The sequence below is a fragment of the Grammomys surdaster genome, unplaced genomic scaffold (assembly GCF_004785775.1).
Source record: "Grammomys surdaster isolate TR1022 unplaced genomic scaffold, NIH_TR_1.0 67, whole genome shotgun sequence".
NCBI classification, from domain to species: domain Eukaryota; kingdom Metazoa; phylum Chordata; class Mammalia; order Rodentia; family Muridae; genus Grammomys; species Grammomys surdaster.
Genome location: NW_021604569.1, coordinates 19,354,213 through 19,372,204, shown reverse-complemented (window position 1 = coordinate 19,372,204; position 17,992 = coordinate 19,354,213). Strand labels below are relative to the sequence as shown.

At 40.6% G+C, this 17,992-nt stretch overlaps 1 protein-coding gene across 1 annotated transcript in view; it reads right to left on the bottom strand.

Annotated features, from left to right (window-relative positions):
• Pkd1l1 (polycystin 1 like 1, transient receptor potential channel interacting) overlaps positions 1-17,992 on the bottom strand; it is a 124,443-nt gene that overhangs the window by 57,577 nt on the left and 48,874 nt on the right. Inside the window, exons 18-23 of the mRNA XM_028778934.1 lie at positions 17,813-17,890; positions 15,886-16,028; positions 14,581-14,701; positions 10,730-10,841; positions 2,651-2,849; positions 1,442-1,498 (exon numbers count right to left, since the gene is read on the bottom strand). Coding sequence (XP_028634767.1) covers positions 1,442-1,498; positions 2,651-2,849; positions 10,730-10,841; positions 14,581-14,701; positions 15,886-16,028; positions 17,813-17,890 — 710 coding nt within the window. The remainder of the gene's footprint in view (positions 1-1,441; positions 1,499-2,650; positions 2,850-10,729; positions 10,842-14,580; positions 14,702-15,885; positions 16,029-17,812; positions 17,891-17,992) is intronic.

Below are 17,992 nucleotides of genomic sequence, written 5' to 3'. Positions count from 1 at the left end.
TGCTATCAGATCCCTAGACATCTCAGGGAGATTATGGCATTTGAAACCAGCTTTGATGGGAAAGTAATATTCTCAAAGGACAAGAAGTAACTTGTTCCAGGTTAAAAAAAAAAACTTAACTATTTCAAGAACATGAGAAATATCTAGGATGACAGAACCTAGAATAGATGGTGTGCAAGGGGAGGTACAGAGCTGGGCCAGGTAAAGTCTTTGGATACTGTGCAGAGAGTCTTAATGTTCTCTCTAATGTAGGGAGCCATCAGGCATCTGAGAAGAGCAGGTGACATGACCAGATGTGTTTTCTGAAGGGAAGTCTGTAAGAGAAGAGGAGTAGATGGTCACAGGAAGCCCAGTCTTCCTCCCCAGCTTGGATATGATTGTTACTCAGTGTTCAAGAGGAAGACTTAAAAGGAAGAACTGCAGAAATGTGACAGGGCCACCCATTGTCTCTCATGCATTCCACTCCTGTTTCTCCACTGTCATGGCACTTACACTCCAGTGGTGGAAAAAAAGAGCAATAAACAGACAAACAAACAAACAAACAAGACAGTCACTAGGTACTAAAGTACCAAAGGAGATAACCCAGGCAGTAAGGAGTGAGGGTACAGGGTGACTTCTGTGAGGAAGAAACACTTGAGCTAAGTGTTCAAAGACCACTTTCAGCTCTCTGTAGAGCCAAAGGCACAGCATAAGACAAAGACAATTATTCTAGTTAAGGGCCACTATAACCCAAGAGTGTGGTTGGATGAAGGAGACAAAGACCAGGTGAAGAAAGTACGGGTCAGAAGGAACCAAAGCATGAAGGTCATGGTGAGATGCCTGTGGGTTACTGAATGTGCAACACAAAGCTACAATTGTATTAAGAGAGAGAAAGTGACTGATTGAGGCTTTTCCATAATAATGTTCTGATTAGCACTGTGGCAAGTGTTATTCAAGTTGACAGAGATACCCACCCTGCATGAAAGATGGTCAGTTTGTGGGTCAGTGGGGAATAGGAGAGGTGGAAGAGACAGGGAGGTTCTGGTCACTTTTAATTTTTTTTAAAGGAAGAACTCTCTAGTTCCATTATACTTGTTGGGTGCAGAAAACAAAGGATGCTCGGGCGACCGTGGGTGTTTTGACTTGATTCTGGGTATCAGTACTATCCTGCCTTGAGCCAAAGGAAGAAGGGAGGAAATGAGTGGCTTTGAAATTGGAAATGAGGGGGAGATTTGCAGCTCTTGAGAGAGGATTGGGCTGAGGGTATGAAATACAGGGTCTGATATTATCACACTGACTTAAGACTAATAAACAAGAGGAGGTCACCAGGAGAGAAAGCTGGAAATGTCTCCAACTTCAATGTCAAAATATAATTCTGAATAGTACATTTATCAGTCCTAATCATGGTCCTTATAATCACATGAAATACAGGAAAATACACTGAGGAAGAAATAGCACTTACCTTATTAGGGAAGCTTATGAGGTCTCTCAATATATGAATAGAATCCATCATTGCTTCCTAAATAGCAGAAACAAGCCATCAACCATCAAGCCATCATGAGAGGTGGGGAGGGAGGGAGAGCAAGAGAGACAGCAAGAGAGAGAGTGAGTGAGAGCAAGAGAGAGAGAGAGCAAGAGAGAGAGAGAGAGTAAGAGAGAGCAAGAGAGAGAGAGAGAGAGAGCAAGAGAGAGCAAGAGAGAGAGAGAGAGAGAGAGAGAGAGAGAGAGAGAGAGAGAGAGAGACTCATTCTTTCAAATGCAGCTTGCTTATAAAGAAATGGAGCACATATTGTGTTTTCTATGAAGAGGCTTCATAGAACCTAGACCTCTATGAGCAAGACCATGACCTTGGTCTCAAAGTTTCCTTCCAGTCCAACAGAACTCTGGTGTGCCTCTGGCAGCCTCACCAGACCCTGTAGGAAACTGACATAATAGAAGCAGAAATAAAGGGACAACGCTAAGTAGAACTTGGAAGAAGTTGCAGAGAAAGTGTCAGAGGAAGGAAAAGGATTAGGTTAGAAGAGTATCCTGTAATTCTAGTGAAACAAAATATGCTTTTTGTAGACGTAAATGTCCTCTGGTGACCAGTATAAAGCAAAGCTGCAGAAATTCTGTAAAGGCAGTAACCTTTGAGTCTATGGTCATTTACCAAGAAGTTGTACTTGTGGCAGGAGATGAGGTTCACTTATTAAGTGTACTGTTCTTCTAGATGACCAGTGTTCAATTCCCAGCACTTACATGGTAGCTCACAGCCATCTGTAATTCTAGTTCCAGGGGATCTCATACTTTCTTCTGGCTTCTATGGGCACCAGGTATGAGTGTGGCACATGGATATACACACAGGCAAAGTACCCACATTTGTGAAATAAATAAATCTTTTAAAACTTAAAAAATGATTTTTATGAAAAAGAAATTGCTTGTAATTTTTATTTTATCCATTTGCTTATGGTTTACAGAATAAAAAATCAGATTTATAACTATTTTATTCATAGAAACATTAGGAGAATTATATATAATGATAACTGCCTTGTATCACTTTTTCTATTATATAGTAGAAGTACTCACAAGAACCTAGCTGCCTGGTTTCCTTTCTTGCCTGGATTTTATAAACAGGAGCCCTGCTGCTGTCTAGGTTTATAGACACTGACCTCTCCCTGTTCAAGGCCATTACCTGATCTGTATAAGGTAGGTTGCATGCTGAAGAAATTAATACATCCTGTATTTGTGACCATTGACCACACGAAGAAGTGTTTCTGTTCTCCATATACAAGTGGCTCAGGATCCCAGTGATCATGGTAATGTAGTTCCTGATTTCCATGTAACTTCCCACCAGCTGGAGAGTAGACAAGTTTTCCAGGGTGGAGTTATATCTGAAGAAAACATAGAACTATGGTGATGATTTGATGACATAATAAAACTTTACTCTGCCAAAAGGGGAATGGAGTTTGTTTTTGAGTAGATCTGAACCAAAGGAGAATGATATGAGGGTGAGGTGGTCTGTCTAGGGAAACTGGAAACACATAGTGAAACACGACAAAAATCTTAATAACACATCACCTTTGACTAGAATTGAAAAAAACACAAGATGTCAATTGGGTACCAACCAATGTAGGAACATCACAACAAATGAAAATGTGAGGCCCAGAGCCAAAGACACATTAGCTAGAGCTGGCTGAGGTAGAGCAGGAAGCCTAACCATTAAGAGCTCATAGTTTATAGACCCAAATTAGCATGGAAATGGACAACATATTTGTAGCTGAGTGTAAAATCATAAGTTTATGTCTTCAGATTTTAATAACTGGGCATTTTGGTTATTTATGAATGCAACATGAATGTCTTGGACTGAGCTCTGTGCATAAGGTCAATGCCTCTACCAGCCCTTGCTCTACACTGTTCTTGTCCTATGACAGCAAGACATAATTTGCCCAAATAACTCAGCCTGAATTTCCAAAGGTAAAACAGACTCCAACTAAATAAAAATGCTTGGTGAGCAATGAATCCTATACTAAACACAGGTGACATGCAAATGACTAAAGACTGTAGGAAGCAAAACAGAGAACCACACATGAGTCCGAGCAGAACAGCACAAATTGTACAGTTATGGAAAATGTGATTCATAGTCAATAAACATACAAAAAAAAAACAGCAGTAAATACAAGCAGCCAGAGTAAAGCCTTGGAAGAGGGCCCCATACACAAAGAGCCTCAGTATATTATATAAAAGACCCAGTTTCCAATGAAATCTTATGAGACTACAAAAGAAACTTAGAGTTCAACCTGACACAGGAAAAATAACACAAAAGAGAAACTTTCTGTGGAACCCAAATAATGGACCAGTCAGAGACCTCAAAGCAGGAATCACATGTTCAAAGAACTAAAGAAAACTAATTCTGAAGATTCAATAAAGGTATTATGGTGACTAATCAAATATAGAATAGCAAGAAAGAAAAGCCATACACTTGCTATAAAATCAAACGAGATTTCTGGAGCTACAGGCACAATAATGAAATTCACGATAGAGTCTGAAAAGTAAATTTGAGAAAACAATTGGGGACAGAACAATAGAGACGATGAACAATGAGCAGGAAGAGAGGAGGAAATGAGCAGAGATGTATAGAATGCTGGATGGCAAATTCACAAATTTTAATTTTTCTTTCTTAAGTTCATTGATAATGCATATAAAATGTATGACTGAGTCTATAACAGGCAGTGGTGTGGTATAATAGTCACAGCCTGAAAAGAAATCTGGGAATGAAGCATTGGAATGACGACATGATCCTGTACAGCAAGTGGAATCTATTGAAGACAACCAAGAAAAAAATTAATATACCTTAAACTGCCTCTGATGTACACTACACCCTCCCTTTGTCTATTTTTAAGAAATAGTAGACTATATAAAATAATAATTATAACATTGTATATTAGTTTCTTTCCCTGTTGCTCTGATAAAAGCAACTTAAAAAGAAAAGATTCTGTCTCACAGTTCAAGGGGTATAGTCCACCATGGAGGGAAAATCAAGGTAGCAAAAGCTTGAAGCAACTATTCACAACAGATTTACAATCAGGAAGTAGGTGCAATGAACACCAATGCTGTTTCACTCCCAGTTAGGGAATGATCCCTCCACAGTGGATGGGGCACTCCCATTTGATTAATGTAATTAAGCAAATCTTCCACAGACCCAACGAGAGGCCCATCTTCCAGGTGACTGTGTATTGTATCAAGTTGACAGCACTAAAAATCATAAACTATATTGCATGAATGATAAAAACTTCCATAAAAAGTAAGTGGAGGGACTTCCGGTCTGGGCCCAAGCATAGAGCAGGTCACAGGCGGCAGCTCTGCACCCAACCCCAGAAAACCGAGCTAAAGAGGGACTCCCAGGAGCTTGAACTCAGGCAGCATCCCAGGTAAAAATGAATCACCCGTGATGTCTGCTGTTAGAAGTTCTAATCCAGATGCTGGCCTCCGAACTTACACTACTCAGACCTTTGAAGGGCCACTGACAAGAACATCAAACAGCTAGAGATTGACATCACTAATCTGAAGAAATCCCTCATTTTGCTGTCTGAAGAGACCTCCTAAAATCACAAAGATCCTTATTGGACTTGATTTACTCTTTTACAATAGAAAAGGCTGTGTACAGCTCTTGACTGTGTACAGCCCTTAAAGAACAAGGTTGCCTTTACATAGACAAGACAAGGAGGGTTAAAGAGAGCATGAAATAGCTAGTGAAGGCCCTAAGAAAGAGAGAGAGAGAGAGAGAGAGAGAGAGATGAATGCTGGTACAAGAATTGGTTTTCAGCCTCTCCAAGGTTGTCAACCCTATTTCCTCCCATCTTGGCACCATTATTTGGGTTCTTTTTGCTTTTTTCTGCTGGTCCCTGGCTCTCAAATAGGTGGACTAACTCTGTGATACAACAGATAAATAATTTGGTAGCAAAACCTACTCAGATACATTATCATAAGTTAGCTATGGAGGACCATGAGACTCAAGATGAGGTTGTTACTTTATACAGGGTGTTCCCAAAACCCATCTCCACCCAACCTAAAAGGGGGGACTTCTGCCCCTAGACCAAGCAGAGAGGGGCCACCCAGAACCCCCTCTGTCAGGCGATCTGAATTCTTGCTTAGGCTGCAAGGCTAAGCATTGCAAGGGAATATAAATAAAAGGTAAAAATATCTATCTGGGTTCCCTGAGGGACAAGCCTGACTGCATAGGGGTTGATGTCAAAAGTATCCCCTCTCCAGGAAAAAGACATCAGGACGGGTATGGCCCTCATGCCTCACTGGACAACGACAGGGGGACTGGAGCCATTACAAGGTCCCCTTCAAATACTGGAGGTCAGGCCTCTATCCCCACCTTTGCAAGTTTAGAATTGCCACAGTCCTTCTATACTTAGAGAAGGGAGGAGATGTCAGGGGCAGCCCTGCTTACACACTGAAGGCCTAAAATCAGCCATAGGCCTAAAATTAGCAATAGGCCTGTCATACATGTATACTAACACCAAGTCTTGGGTCTCTGTGGAAAAACATTGAAACTATAAGCTAATGTAAACAGGCAGCTTTTGTGGAAATTTACCAGCCTGAGTAGTCATAGACCTTGTAAATAGGTAGCCTTGGCAGACAATACCAGCTTAGATAAGGACAAGCAAGTCATAGGCAGAGTCATAGTGACCTGTCCCCTGAACCTCCACCCAGCCGATACCCGGTTCTGAAAATATCTGTATTCCCCCTGAACACCCACACTCCATTGTCATTCCCTTCCCCACATCCTGCCTTTCTGTGTTTATAACCCCTGTGTGAATGAATTACAATTTGAGAAAAAATAAATTAAAAAAAAAAAGTAAGTGGAAATAGAACCAAATAGAAGTGACATTTTTATACTTTATGGAAATTAAGTGAACAATTTGCAGTAGTTTTTTGTAAGTTAAGATGGAAATTGTAAGACCTTGGGCAAACAATAAAAGTTTAGAAAAAATTTTAAAATGATGAAAGATGTTAATGTAGCACCTTATAATAATATACTCATTCAAGAGAAAAAGAGGTGATAATGGAGAAAAAGAAGGACAGAATCATCTTAAGATGTAGAAGAGCAAATAATGAACAACTCAACTATGTGATGATAATGTTGATCCATACCTGTCAAAACTTAGAGATAAGACTGTTCCAAAATTATACCTAACTATCTTTATGTAGTGGACACATAAATTATATTCAAGAATAAAAATAGATTGAAAGTTTAGGAAAGAAAAAGGCACCACTGCAGACAAATCCCATAAGGCACCAAGAACGGTTATACTTATATTGAGCTATAAACAAAGAAAGAGAGAAGCAAGTTTTAATGATCCAGGGAAAGACTTTGTAATGATAAAATGGGCCAAGTCACTAGAAATATGAAAGTTACAAATTCATAATCGGTCAATGTGCTAAGAGGATGAGTGCTCAGCCCTGAACAGGACATCTGTGGTAACCACAGCACCAACAAGGCTTAGGAAACACAGTGAAAGAGGAGTTGCAAAGAAAGTAAGGGCTGGAGGATAGGGAGGAGCGCTGTGAAGTGCTGTCTTTAGACATGACATGACTGTCACAATCATGAACTCAGAAGCTGTGCAAGACCTACACAAGATCAAGCCAAGCAAAACTCCAACATAGATGGGATAGTCAGACAAACAGAGAGGTAAAGAGGAAATAAATAAATTATTCAAAGAATCAAATGTACACTATTTGGACTGGGGCTTCTAATTGGGGACACTACAGGGCCTAGAATAAGCTGAGCAAATAAAGGGATGTCACTTTTACAAAGTACTACTGGACAAGTGGATATAAAACTATTGCAATGGAGAATTTATCCCTTAAAAAATCCTGTACACAAAAATACTAGAGAATATACTAAAATGAAAAAAATTCTTAAAGAAAGAAACAACTCATATTGACTCAAGAAGAAACAACAATAAAATAATGAGGTTAAATTAATGAAAACCAATAAAGAACCCTCCAGACTCAAATGATTTCACTGGCAGTTTCTATCAAATGATTAGAGAATTAGTAACTGCCATTTGCAAAATCTTCCAGATATTACAACTCAGAATATTTACAGGCTGATCAAGGCTAGCCTTCCCCTAATACCATAGCCAGACCAAGACATCCCAAGAAGGAAAACTGCAGGTCAGTATCTCTGAAGCGTAGAGACACAAAACTTCTCAAGAGAAAACAAGTCTCCCAAGTCCAGCAATACAGAGAAGGATTAGATGGACACACAGGATTTATTCCTGAAATACAAAAAGTTGACTCCATTAAAAAAAAAAAACTGATGACTTGTAACTTATGTCTGTTTGTGCGGTTAGAACAAAATATTTGTAACTTGTTAACTTAAGAGACCATTCATTTCTTATAGTTTTGAGGCTGTGAGTGTGAAGATGAAGGACCTACAGGTTTTATATCTGCTGAGGGCTGTTCTCTCCCTCTAAGGTGGCAGCTTTATGCTACATTATTCTTTAGGGAAGAGTCTGGTCTCACATTGCAGCAGATGAGAGCTGAGAGGAGGCTAGCTTGATCATTCTAGTCCCTTTTGCAAGGTTAGTAATCCTATTTATGAGGGGAAAGTCCTCTTGTCTTGGACTTGTTCTACATTGATACCTTGAAATAAATTTGATACCTGGAAAGAAAACCTTAATATGGCTTTTACGAAGAATAAAAATACCCAAATGACAGTAACATCTTCACAGAATAAATGAAAAAATCCCACATAATCACATTAGGTTTAGCAATGGCATTTAAAAAACCCAGCATGCTCCCATGATTCAAAGCACTGAACCAACTAGGAACAGAATAGAATCTCCTCAACCCAGTAATGAATAACTGTGAAAATCACACAGCCTGTGCCATATTCTATGTCAAAAGGCTCAGTACTGTTTCTAAAACAGAAAAGCAGACCAGGATGCCTACTCTTGTCTCTCAGCTCATCATCAAGTTTGATGTGCTAGCCAAGGAAGAAGATGAAATTAAAAGCATGACTGGGAGAAAAAAAGTGAAGCTATTTGCATTTACAGGTGATAGAGCTTATGTATAGAAAAATCCCAGAGGGCGCACTAAAAACTAAACTATTGTTACTTAGTCTACGACATAAATATCTAGTGAAATTAAAGTCAAGCTACTGCTCGCATTCAGCAGTCATACATAAAACACAATATACAGAAGCAATTGTATTGCTATGCACTAACAATAAAAAATCAAAAATTAAAATTATGAAAACATTCCCATTTGTAATAATATCAAAATAATGAAATGCAGCTAGGCATAGTGGAATATGCCTGTCATCTCAAAAGGGAGGCTGAGTATTGACAGTTTGAGTATAGTCTGGGCTATAAAGTGAGTTTAGTATCAGCCTGGACTATATAATAAAGCCCATTCTAAAAGGAGGAAGAAAATGCTTATAAATATATTTAACATTTAATAAAAGAAGTATAAAATAATAACCAGTAAAAATTATAGAACACTGTTGAAAAAAATTAAAATCTAGTTAGGGTATCCTATATTTATGGAGGAGTTAATCTTGTTTAGAGCTATGTTACTGAAACTGTCCTACAGATTCAACAAAATATATATGAAAATCCCAGCTGGCTTTCACTGTATTTTGATTTTTATATCCTGTTCAGTAGGTGTCTAGAGCCCTGGCCCAGAGTCCTTGGAGGAGCAGACTAAGACAAAGCAAAGCTGGCCACACCATGCCAGCTCTGCTTTGTTTCTACAGAAATCAACAAGTTGACATCAGAAATTAAATGGAATGACAAGGACTCAGAAAGAGTCAGTGTTAGAAGAAAAAAGTTAATGAGTTTAGCTTTAACATTTACTACTATACAGGAATGTATGTGGCTCAGTGGTGCAGTGCTTGGCCACCATCAACAAGGCCCTGGGTTCAATATCTAATATGGGAAAAAATCGTAATATTATAGCAGTTAAGGCAGCATAAGACTGCCATGGAGGAGTATCCAGATCTGTGGAATAAAAAGAAATGAGACTCAAAAAATCCACCTTAACATTTAAGATTCGTCCCAGTTTGGTTTCTGTTGCTGTGGCTGTGATAAAACATTAACCAAAAACCACTTGAGGAGGAAATAGTTTATTTTATCTTACAACTTCGATGTCACAGTCCATTATGGAGGAAATTCAGGATAGAAACTCAAGGCAGGAATATGGAAGCAGGAACAGAAGCAGAGGCTGTGGAAGGACATTGTTCACTGGTTTGTTCACAATGGCTTGATCAGCCTGCTTTCTTATATAAAGCAAGAATAACCTGCCCAGAGTGGTGGATAGAGCATCACCCACAGTAGGCTGGATCTTCCAACATCAATCATTAATCATGGGAATGTTCTCCAGGCTTGCCTATAGGCCAATTGCCTATAGGTCAATTTTCTCAACTGAGATTTCCTCTTCCCAGATTACTTCAGTTTCCCAGCACAGTTAGCACAGAGGAAAACGTCTCACCTCCGCCAGTACTGGTGGAAATACCAATGCCATGCTGTAGAAGTGCTAAACAAGAGATATCATATGACCCACTGATTCTACCTTCAGGAAATAAAAATGCTTAGCCACATCAGTACTTGCATGATAATCTTCATGATAACCTGACTGTGGTGGTTTGAATATGCTTGGCCCATGGAGGGGCACTATTAGGAGGTGTGGCCTTGTTGGAGTACATGTGGCCAAGTATGTCACTGTGGGGATGGACTTTGAGACCAAACACTCCACCTAGCTGCCTGGAAAGTAGTCCTCTCCTGGCTGCCCCCAGATTGAGATGTAGAACTCTCAGCTCTTTCTCCAGTACCACGTCTACCTGGATGCTGTCATGTTTTCTGCAATGATGATAATGGAACTCAGAAACTGTAAATATTGTCCTATATAAGAATTGCCTTGATCATGGTGTCTCTTCACAGCAATAAAACCCCAACTAAGACACTGACTTACTACAGACAAAAAAGTATGTAAACAAAGTGAGGCAATTCAACAAATATTATTCAGCAATAAAACACGGTTTAAAACATGGTGTAAAAAGACAAGAAAGAGGATCGTGGACTCTGACGCACATGCACAGTGCCATGTAAGTGGTGCTTAACAGGCCCATGTGGGAAAACCTTGCTTTTGCTCAGCATGAGAAGGCCAATTTACTGTTGTTCTTTTAGTAGCTGTTTACCATCTCTCCAGGGATGACAAACTCTATTGTAGGATGTCTGTGTTGTATCCTATTACTTACAGGTCCTTGTCATGGCAGTCATTTCCATGGTACTGGGGTAGCACAGTTATCGCCACAGTGCATGGCTGCACCTTGGAGCCTTGGCCATCTGTGATCTCAGTTGAAACAATGACTGTGAAGGAAGATGACAGAGTAGGGTCATCCCAGACATATAGCTGTGGAGAAGAGTCTTCACATACCAACAGCAGCTGAATAGTATAGGTGATAGAGACAGGGGACAGAGTGCTGGCAAAACTCCAGCAAGCTGTTCTCCCTCCCACATTATACACAAACCAGTAAATAGAATCTCTGTTAAGAAAAATCATGAGCTATGGTGGTAATGACTTTTTTTTTCTTTTCCTTTTTTCTTTTCTCTTTTAAAGACTTATTTTGATTGAAAATAGATTTTTTTTCACACAGTACATTCTGATTACAGCTGACACTCCACCAACTCCTCTCAGATCTTCCCAACCAATTCACATCCTAGTTCTCACTTTTTGGAAACAGGTATCTTTAAAAAGAAAGAAAGAAAGAAAGAAAGAAAGAAAGAAAGAAAGAAAGAAAGGAAGGAAGGAAGGAAGGAAGGAAGGAAGGAAGGAAGGAAGGAAGGAAGGAAGGAAGGAAAAAATAAAAACAAAAAATCTGAATAGGGCAAAACAATGAACAGATATAAAAAGCCAAAGAAAAAGCACAAGAAACACATATAGATGTAGAGACAGAGAAATATACATTTTCATACAGAGATATCCTATAAAACCACAAAATCAGAAACCATAATATGTAAGCAAAAGATGTATAAAGGAAAAGAAAGAAAAGAAAGAAAGAAAGAAAGAAAGAAAGAAAGAAAGAAAGAAAGAACAAAAGAAAGAAAATGCCCAAAGCTATACCCAGTGGTCAGAGTCTTGCTCAGTCATACAAAGAAGCTTCTTCCTACACTCGATGGAACACAGCTGAGCAATGTGCAGAGTGAGAGACCTCGGAACACTTAGTCCTATATGGGATGTCTCCATCAAATCCCTCCCCACAGGGCTCAGGGAGCTCTGCAGAAGAGGAGGTAGGAAGAGTGTAAGAATCAGAGGGGATGGAAGATACCAAGGAAATAAGGCCTTCTAGACACAACAGGATCGTCACACATATGAATTCACAATGACTGTGGCAGTGTGCACTACACTGATACATCTCAGCCCTGAGAGGGGAAGTAGACACAAGCCTCCATTTTTTTGCTTAGAAGCTACAATTGGTAACTTGCAAAGGAGAAATTCAATAGAATCTCCTTGGATATACAAACTACACCTAAGTACAGGCCCCATGCCTAGGAGTAGATGACCAACTGAATAGTATTTTTGGAGAGTTTATTTTTGTTTTATAAAGATTTATTTTTAATTATGTGTATATGTATGTATGTATGTGTCAGAGTTATTTCTATGTGAGTGTAAGTACTCTTAGAGGCTAGAAGAAGGTACTGGATCCCCTGGAGCTAGGACTATAGGCAGTTATAAGCCACCTGATCTGGGTGCTGAGAACTGAACTCAGGTGTCAAAGAGGTAGAGACAGACCAGTGAATGTTCATTAGACAAGGAGATGAGGGGAGTCACAAAGGACAGACAGACGAGTGAATGCTCATTATCACAGAGGACAGACAGGCAGATGTCATCACCATGTGCTGCAGGAGGCAGGGGGTAAATCATCATCCATTTACAAGATCATGTCAGGCAGGACCATTTCTGCCCACCCAGAATGTCGCTGCTGTCCACTGAAAACATAAGGAGTGCTGAAATAGGGCACCAGGGACATGGACTACACTCAGTCCAGACTCTCATATTTTGATTAGTTCCTAAATGATAGAGGCAGACTTAACAGGAAAAGGTAAAGAAGAATTCTGAGAACAAGTTTACACAAAAACATCCATATGTATCAAGCAAGAAATGGCTACTTGATAGATCTAGGAATCCTCTCATGTAACAAAGGCCCAAAGGCAGTCGGTGTTAACCTGTAGGACGTGACCTCTTTGGGGGTTGCATATCAGATATCCTGTATATCAGATATTTACATTACAATTCATCACAGTAGGAAAATTATAATTAGGAAGTAGCAACAAAATAGTTTTATGGTTGGGGGTCACCACACCATGACAGATTGTATTAAAGGATCACAGGATTAGGAAGGTTGAGAACCACTGCTCAAAAGTATGAGGAGCATAGCTGGTGACATTGTGTTTAGGTGATAACCACAAGTACAGTTGTGTGTACCACACAGGAAGTTCAGCATACATGTGAACCTTGGGTATTTACATAGGAGACTTAAATCCAATACGAAAGGTTGGAGACAACTTGGATGTCGGTCCTTCTTAGGACATGAGCACTGGCCATGTGCATTGGGAAGCTCAAATGTTGGGCTCTGCCATTTCTCCAAGATTCTGAGCCAGTAGCGATTGTGTGGGCCACTGGAGGTTCTAGTTTTAATAAGTGCCCCCAATGCAGAAAATGTGCTATTAATCAAGAGAGAGGCTAACATCATCTTACTATCTCAAGCAAAGAAACTTCTACATTATTGACTTACATTCATGCCTATGAGAATCATACAGAAGTTTAAAAACAAAAGTAAAACCCAGATAATTCCCAGATTTTCTGATTTCATCAGACTGTGTTGTGTATAACCAGACCCTGTGTCCAATGGTCACTTCTCTCATGAGCTCAGACGGTGCCCAGCATCATGTGCCGGACTGGAACTGGTCAGAAACCACAGGACAAGGTTTAGGTTAGAAAGCTGTTGGTACCACAGGCTTCATTTGGATTGAAATTGCTATAGTTCAGATCTGGAACTTTTCCCAGAGGCCCATATATTAAAGGGTCAGCCCTTATCTTCATACTGTTGCGAGTTTGGAGAACCTTTGAGAGACAGGACTTTAGTGTGAGGTCTTCTGGTCGTGGAGGCACTCTATCAAAGGGGACACAGAGACCTTGGCTGTTGTTCTTCTCTCTCATTCTTTTGTTTCCAGCTGTGAGGTACACAGGTCTCCTCTCAGCATCCCATCATGATGTGCTGTACTTGCTGCAGACCCAGCACAACAGCTGCAATCAGCTGTCGACTGAACCCTCCCCAACAGGAAGCAAAGAGAGCCTTTCCTTTTTACATGGAGGAAATGTAAAAGCTCACTGCTGTCAGGTGTTCCTAATGGGAAGCTGGAAGAGAGCCTTTCCTTTTTACATGGAGGAAATGTAAAAGCTCACTGCTGTCAGGTGTTCCTAATGGGAAGCTGACTACAGGGATTACCACTTTGTCACTAAACAGTCTTCCCGTTTTGTTTTTTGCAGGGAATCCTTAATTTGTTTTCATCTATAAGAAATTTAAAATTCAGCAGGTATGAACTATTTAAATGGGAATATCCTATTCTTGCACACTTAAATCACTTATAAGAGCTTTCTTTGGTATTTATTATCTGTATTTTGATTGAAATTTAAGATATAACCCAGATGATGGTGGTACACACCTTTAATCTCAGCACTCAGGAGGTAGAGGCAGGCAGATCTTTGTGAGTTCAAGGCCAGTCTGGACTACAGAGTGAATTCCAGGATAGCTAGCACTACACAGAGAAACCCTGTCTGGAAAACAAAACAAAACAAAACAAAATAGAACAAAACAACAAACAAGCAAACAAAAAAAGTAATTTAGGATATAAAAACCCCAGTTTGCTGATAATGTTTTTAATATTCTTTCTATATTAAAAGACAGGTAACAGGCTTACATTTACTGAGGTAATAGATTATCTTAACTTCTAGGCCATTTAAATTATGCGTAGTTTTTAGAAACAGGAGAGAAAGTTGGAGAGAGATGTAGGTGGATCTAGTAACATGCTAGACTTTATGACTTACCTTTGTAATTGTCTGAAGAATCACCAGCTGGCAATAAAAAATAATACTGGGTATCTTGTCCGCGGTACAGGGTATGTGAGGAAGTGTTTCCTATCCGGTAATGAAATTCATAATGAAAGTCCTATGATCCAATTACAGGAGCAAAGACATGGAAAATTGAATACACTGTGGGTGGAATCACCAATCAATCCCGTGTATTGCTACCCTCATGGCCACAGTTGGTCATGTTTTGCACCCCAGACCAAGGTGCCTGAATCCTCCTCATGTGCACACAAAAGAGAGGCTTCCTGAAAGAGGCTTCCTGGCACCGTGGGACTCTTCTGCTCTTAAGCCAAAGAGCTTCTGACATGAAGCAGGGTTCCACACTTGGGTCAGCTAGCTCATTTTGTTTTTAGACCCCTAACACAACAGTTTTCAACCTCTGGGTTGTGACCCCTGTGAGGTTTAATGACCCTTTCACAGGGATTGCCTGAGACCATTAGAAAACACAGATATTTAATTATGATTCATAACAGTAGCAAATTACAATTATGAAATAGCAATGAAAATAAGTTTATGGCTGAGATCACCACAACAGGAGGAACTGTATTAAAGGGTCAGAGAATTAGGAAAGGTGAGAACCACTTCCCTAACAGTTACAAATCAGACTTTTATAGTACCATCACAGTGACAGCAGCCCTATGCCTCAGCTCTCTACAGATAGGCATGATGGAGGCATGAGGGTCTGGTGGGGACATGGAGATGCCCTGTGCTGAAAGCTGAGGTCCCAGGCCTGACTTCTCTGTGCATGAGGAAAGGATTCTGAAAAGGAACCGGAGCAGAACAGGGCAGGGCCAGGTAGTACCTATCCATAGCCAGAGGACAGTGACTGAAAACTCACAGTCTCCTACTGTGCTGCCACCTGATCTCAAAGGCAGCCTTAATACCTTCACACCCAATTCTCCTCAAAGCCTTACAAGACCCTACGCAAAAAACCACGATGATTCCTTCATTGCCCAAATTAGGTCAATGTAGGTCAGAGTCAAGTCATGGAGTTGGGGTTGGGACTCAGGCTGAGGTTCCTACTCCCTACTTGTATGCTTATGGGCAATAGAGCCTCCTGATTTCCTGGCAAAGCCCTGCAAGGATCCCCTGTTTCTGATGAGGAGACTGCTCTCTCTAGTCAGGGAAGCCCACCCATTCATGCAGGAGCAAATTCCCCACATTGCAGGACAGGCCCAGCCCACAGCCCGCCATGTAAAGAGCTCCTGTGACTTCCAAGAGTGCTGTCTGCACTCCTCAGGACAGACAAGGGGTCTCACATACCGGTTTTCCCGACATGCAGAAGACACTGAAGATGGTATGTGCCTCCATACCACGGTGAGGTCGCACCTGACAAGACATGCCCTGTGGAGCCTTGTTGACTGTTAAGTAGAGCTGAGCCTTGCCCAGTAAGACATGCTTTGAAGCTAAGAGAAGGACAAGTTGGGTATTTCAGGCAGGATAAAGAATGATAGTGAAGAATATACATAAACATATATACATACAGACACATATATATATGTATACACATACATACACATACACCCAATTTCCCATGTCTTCAGCTTGTGTCTAGAATATGCTGTAAAGATCTCCCTAAAAATTTTCTGAACAGATGTATAGCAGGCATAGTTATTATTCCCCACTAATTAAACACCATGTTGTCTACTTTCTGCTTTATTAATCAGTCTACAATGATTATTATCATTTGTAATTTTTTTTAAAAGTAGCATACTCTTAGGATAAATTCTGGGCTGGAGCTTTCTATATCACATTGTATGAATCTTCATCAAGTCCTGTGGGGACTGTTTATGCAGCCTCTGGTAGGGTGAACACTGCCTGTATTCCTTTGTTAATAGTGATGTCACTATGTCAACTACAGAAAATAGGCCCTTCAACCCAAATGAAACCCAATAGGATGGAGTGACTAGTTCTGCCTTGATGACCAGCCATATCCCTGAAGAAGAAGATGGGGTTCGGGCTAACAACTGTGGGTATAAATTACATACCAAGTTAAGAAAGGGACACAGGGACAAGAGTGTTCCCCCAAAAAAACACAGGAAAAGACAGCTACATGTGTAATGGAAGATTACAGGAGAGCGAAGCTGTTAGAGAAGTGTGTGTGGGCTGAGTGATAGACAGCTGAGCAAGACACCTAGAGGCTGAGCTCACCTCTCCAGGGTGGCAGAGGACACTGAACAGGACCCGGGGACCATGGGAAGAATCTCAGGGATTTCCTGATTCAAGAGAGGATATGGCCTAAGAGAAAACTAGGGCTGTGTGGGGGTTAGGGGTGGAGGGAGTATACCACATGAGCAATTGAAAAACAAAGGCATCCATTATAATAGAAGCCAGCATTGTCTCTGTGTGGCAGAAGCAGGGACCCAGGCCTTAGCATTTGGACAGGGCTAGCAGAGGGTCATAGCAGCAGTGAGAATCCAAAAGAGCCTGTCCATGAATTATCAGAAAACAACATGCCTTGTGCTTCTTCCTTGAATGATGTATATACAAACACAAGAGGCAAAACTGGAAGTGCACAGTAAGTTCTGTTTATCTATTTTTGCTTTGAGGTAGAGTCTGGCCTTGAACTTGCAATCTTTATCTCTCTGCTTCCCAACTACTGTTACTACAGCTGGGCTACTATACCTGGCTCATGTTGGGCTCTAAGCAGAACAAAAATGTGAATAAAGAGTCAATCCTGGATATTGATTGAGTCTTCCATGCTTGTTAAATAGGACTGTAAGTCTCCAGAAATAGGGGAATGTTTAGGAGTTACCCCAAAAAAATGGTCTCAGATTTAATCATAAAAAATGCAGGAAGAGTTGGGGGACACTGGGCAAGGAAACCCTGTGGGTAAGTTCTAGTCTACACTGAGCACTCAGAAAAATGTCGATGATACCTCGTTGTGATTAAATATATGCAAAGAGCTGACTTACTCAGGTATCTAGCTAAAAATCAAATATACAAGATGGACAGCAACTGATCACCATTTACCTGGTTCTAATGCACCTGATTTCACTAGGAGGAGAACATCATAACAACCAATCTTAGTAGCAAAATAATAGGGTGGTGGAAACAGGGGAGAAGAGAGAAGTGGGGCCCAGAGCAAAGGGTTACAGGAGAGAGTCACTATTACTTCTAGGGAAAAGTTTAATAATGACACAAGCCTTCATGGCTCCCCACACCAGATCCAATTTTTACCTTGACATACCTACAGAAGCTTGTAAGACATACATCTCACCACTCCTCAGTGAGAATGGTTTTATTGTCACAGCTGTTCCCATGATACCTACAAAAGGGAAGTGTCCACATGATATGGTAGTCAGCAGGCTCCCAGAAGAGGGCCCCACCTTTGTTCCAGGGGTGAAGGATTAAATAATACCCTGGTTTG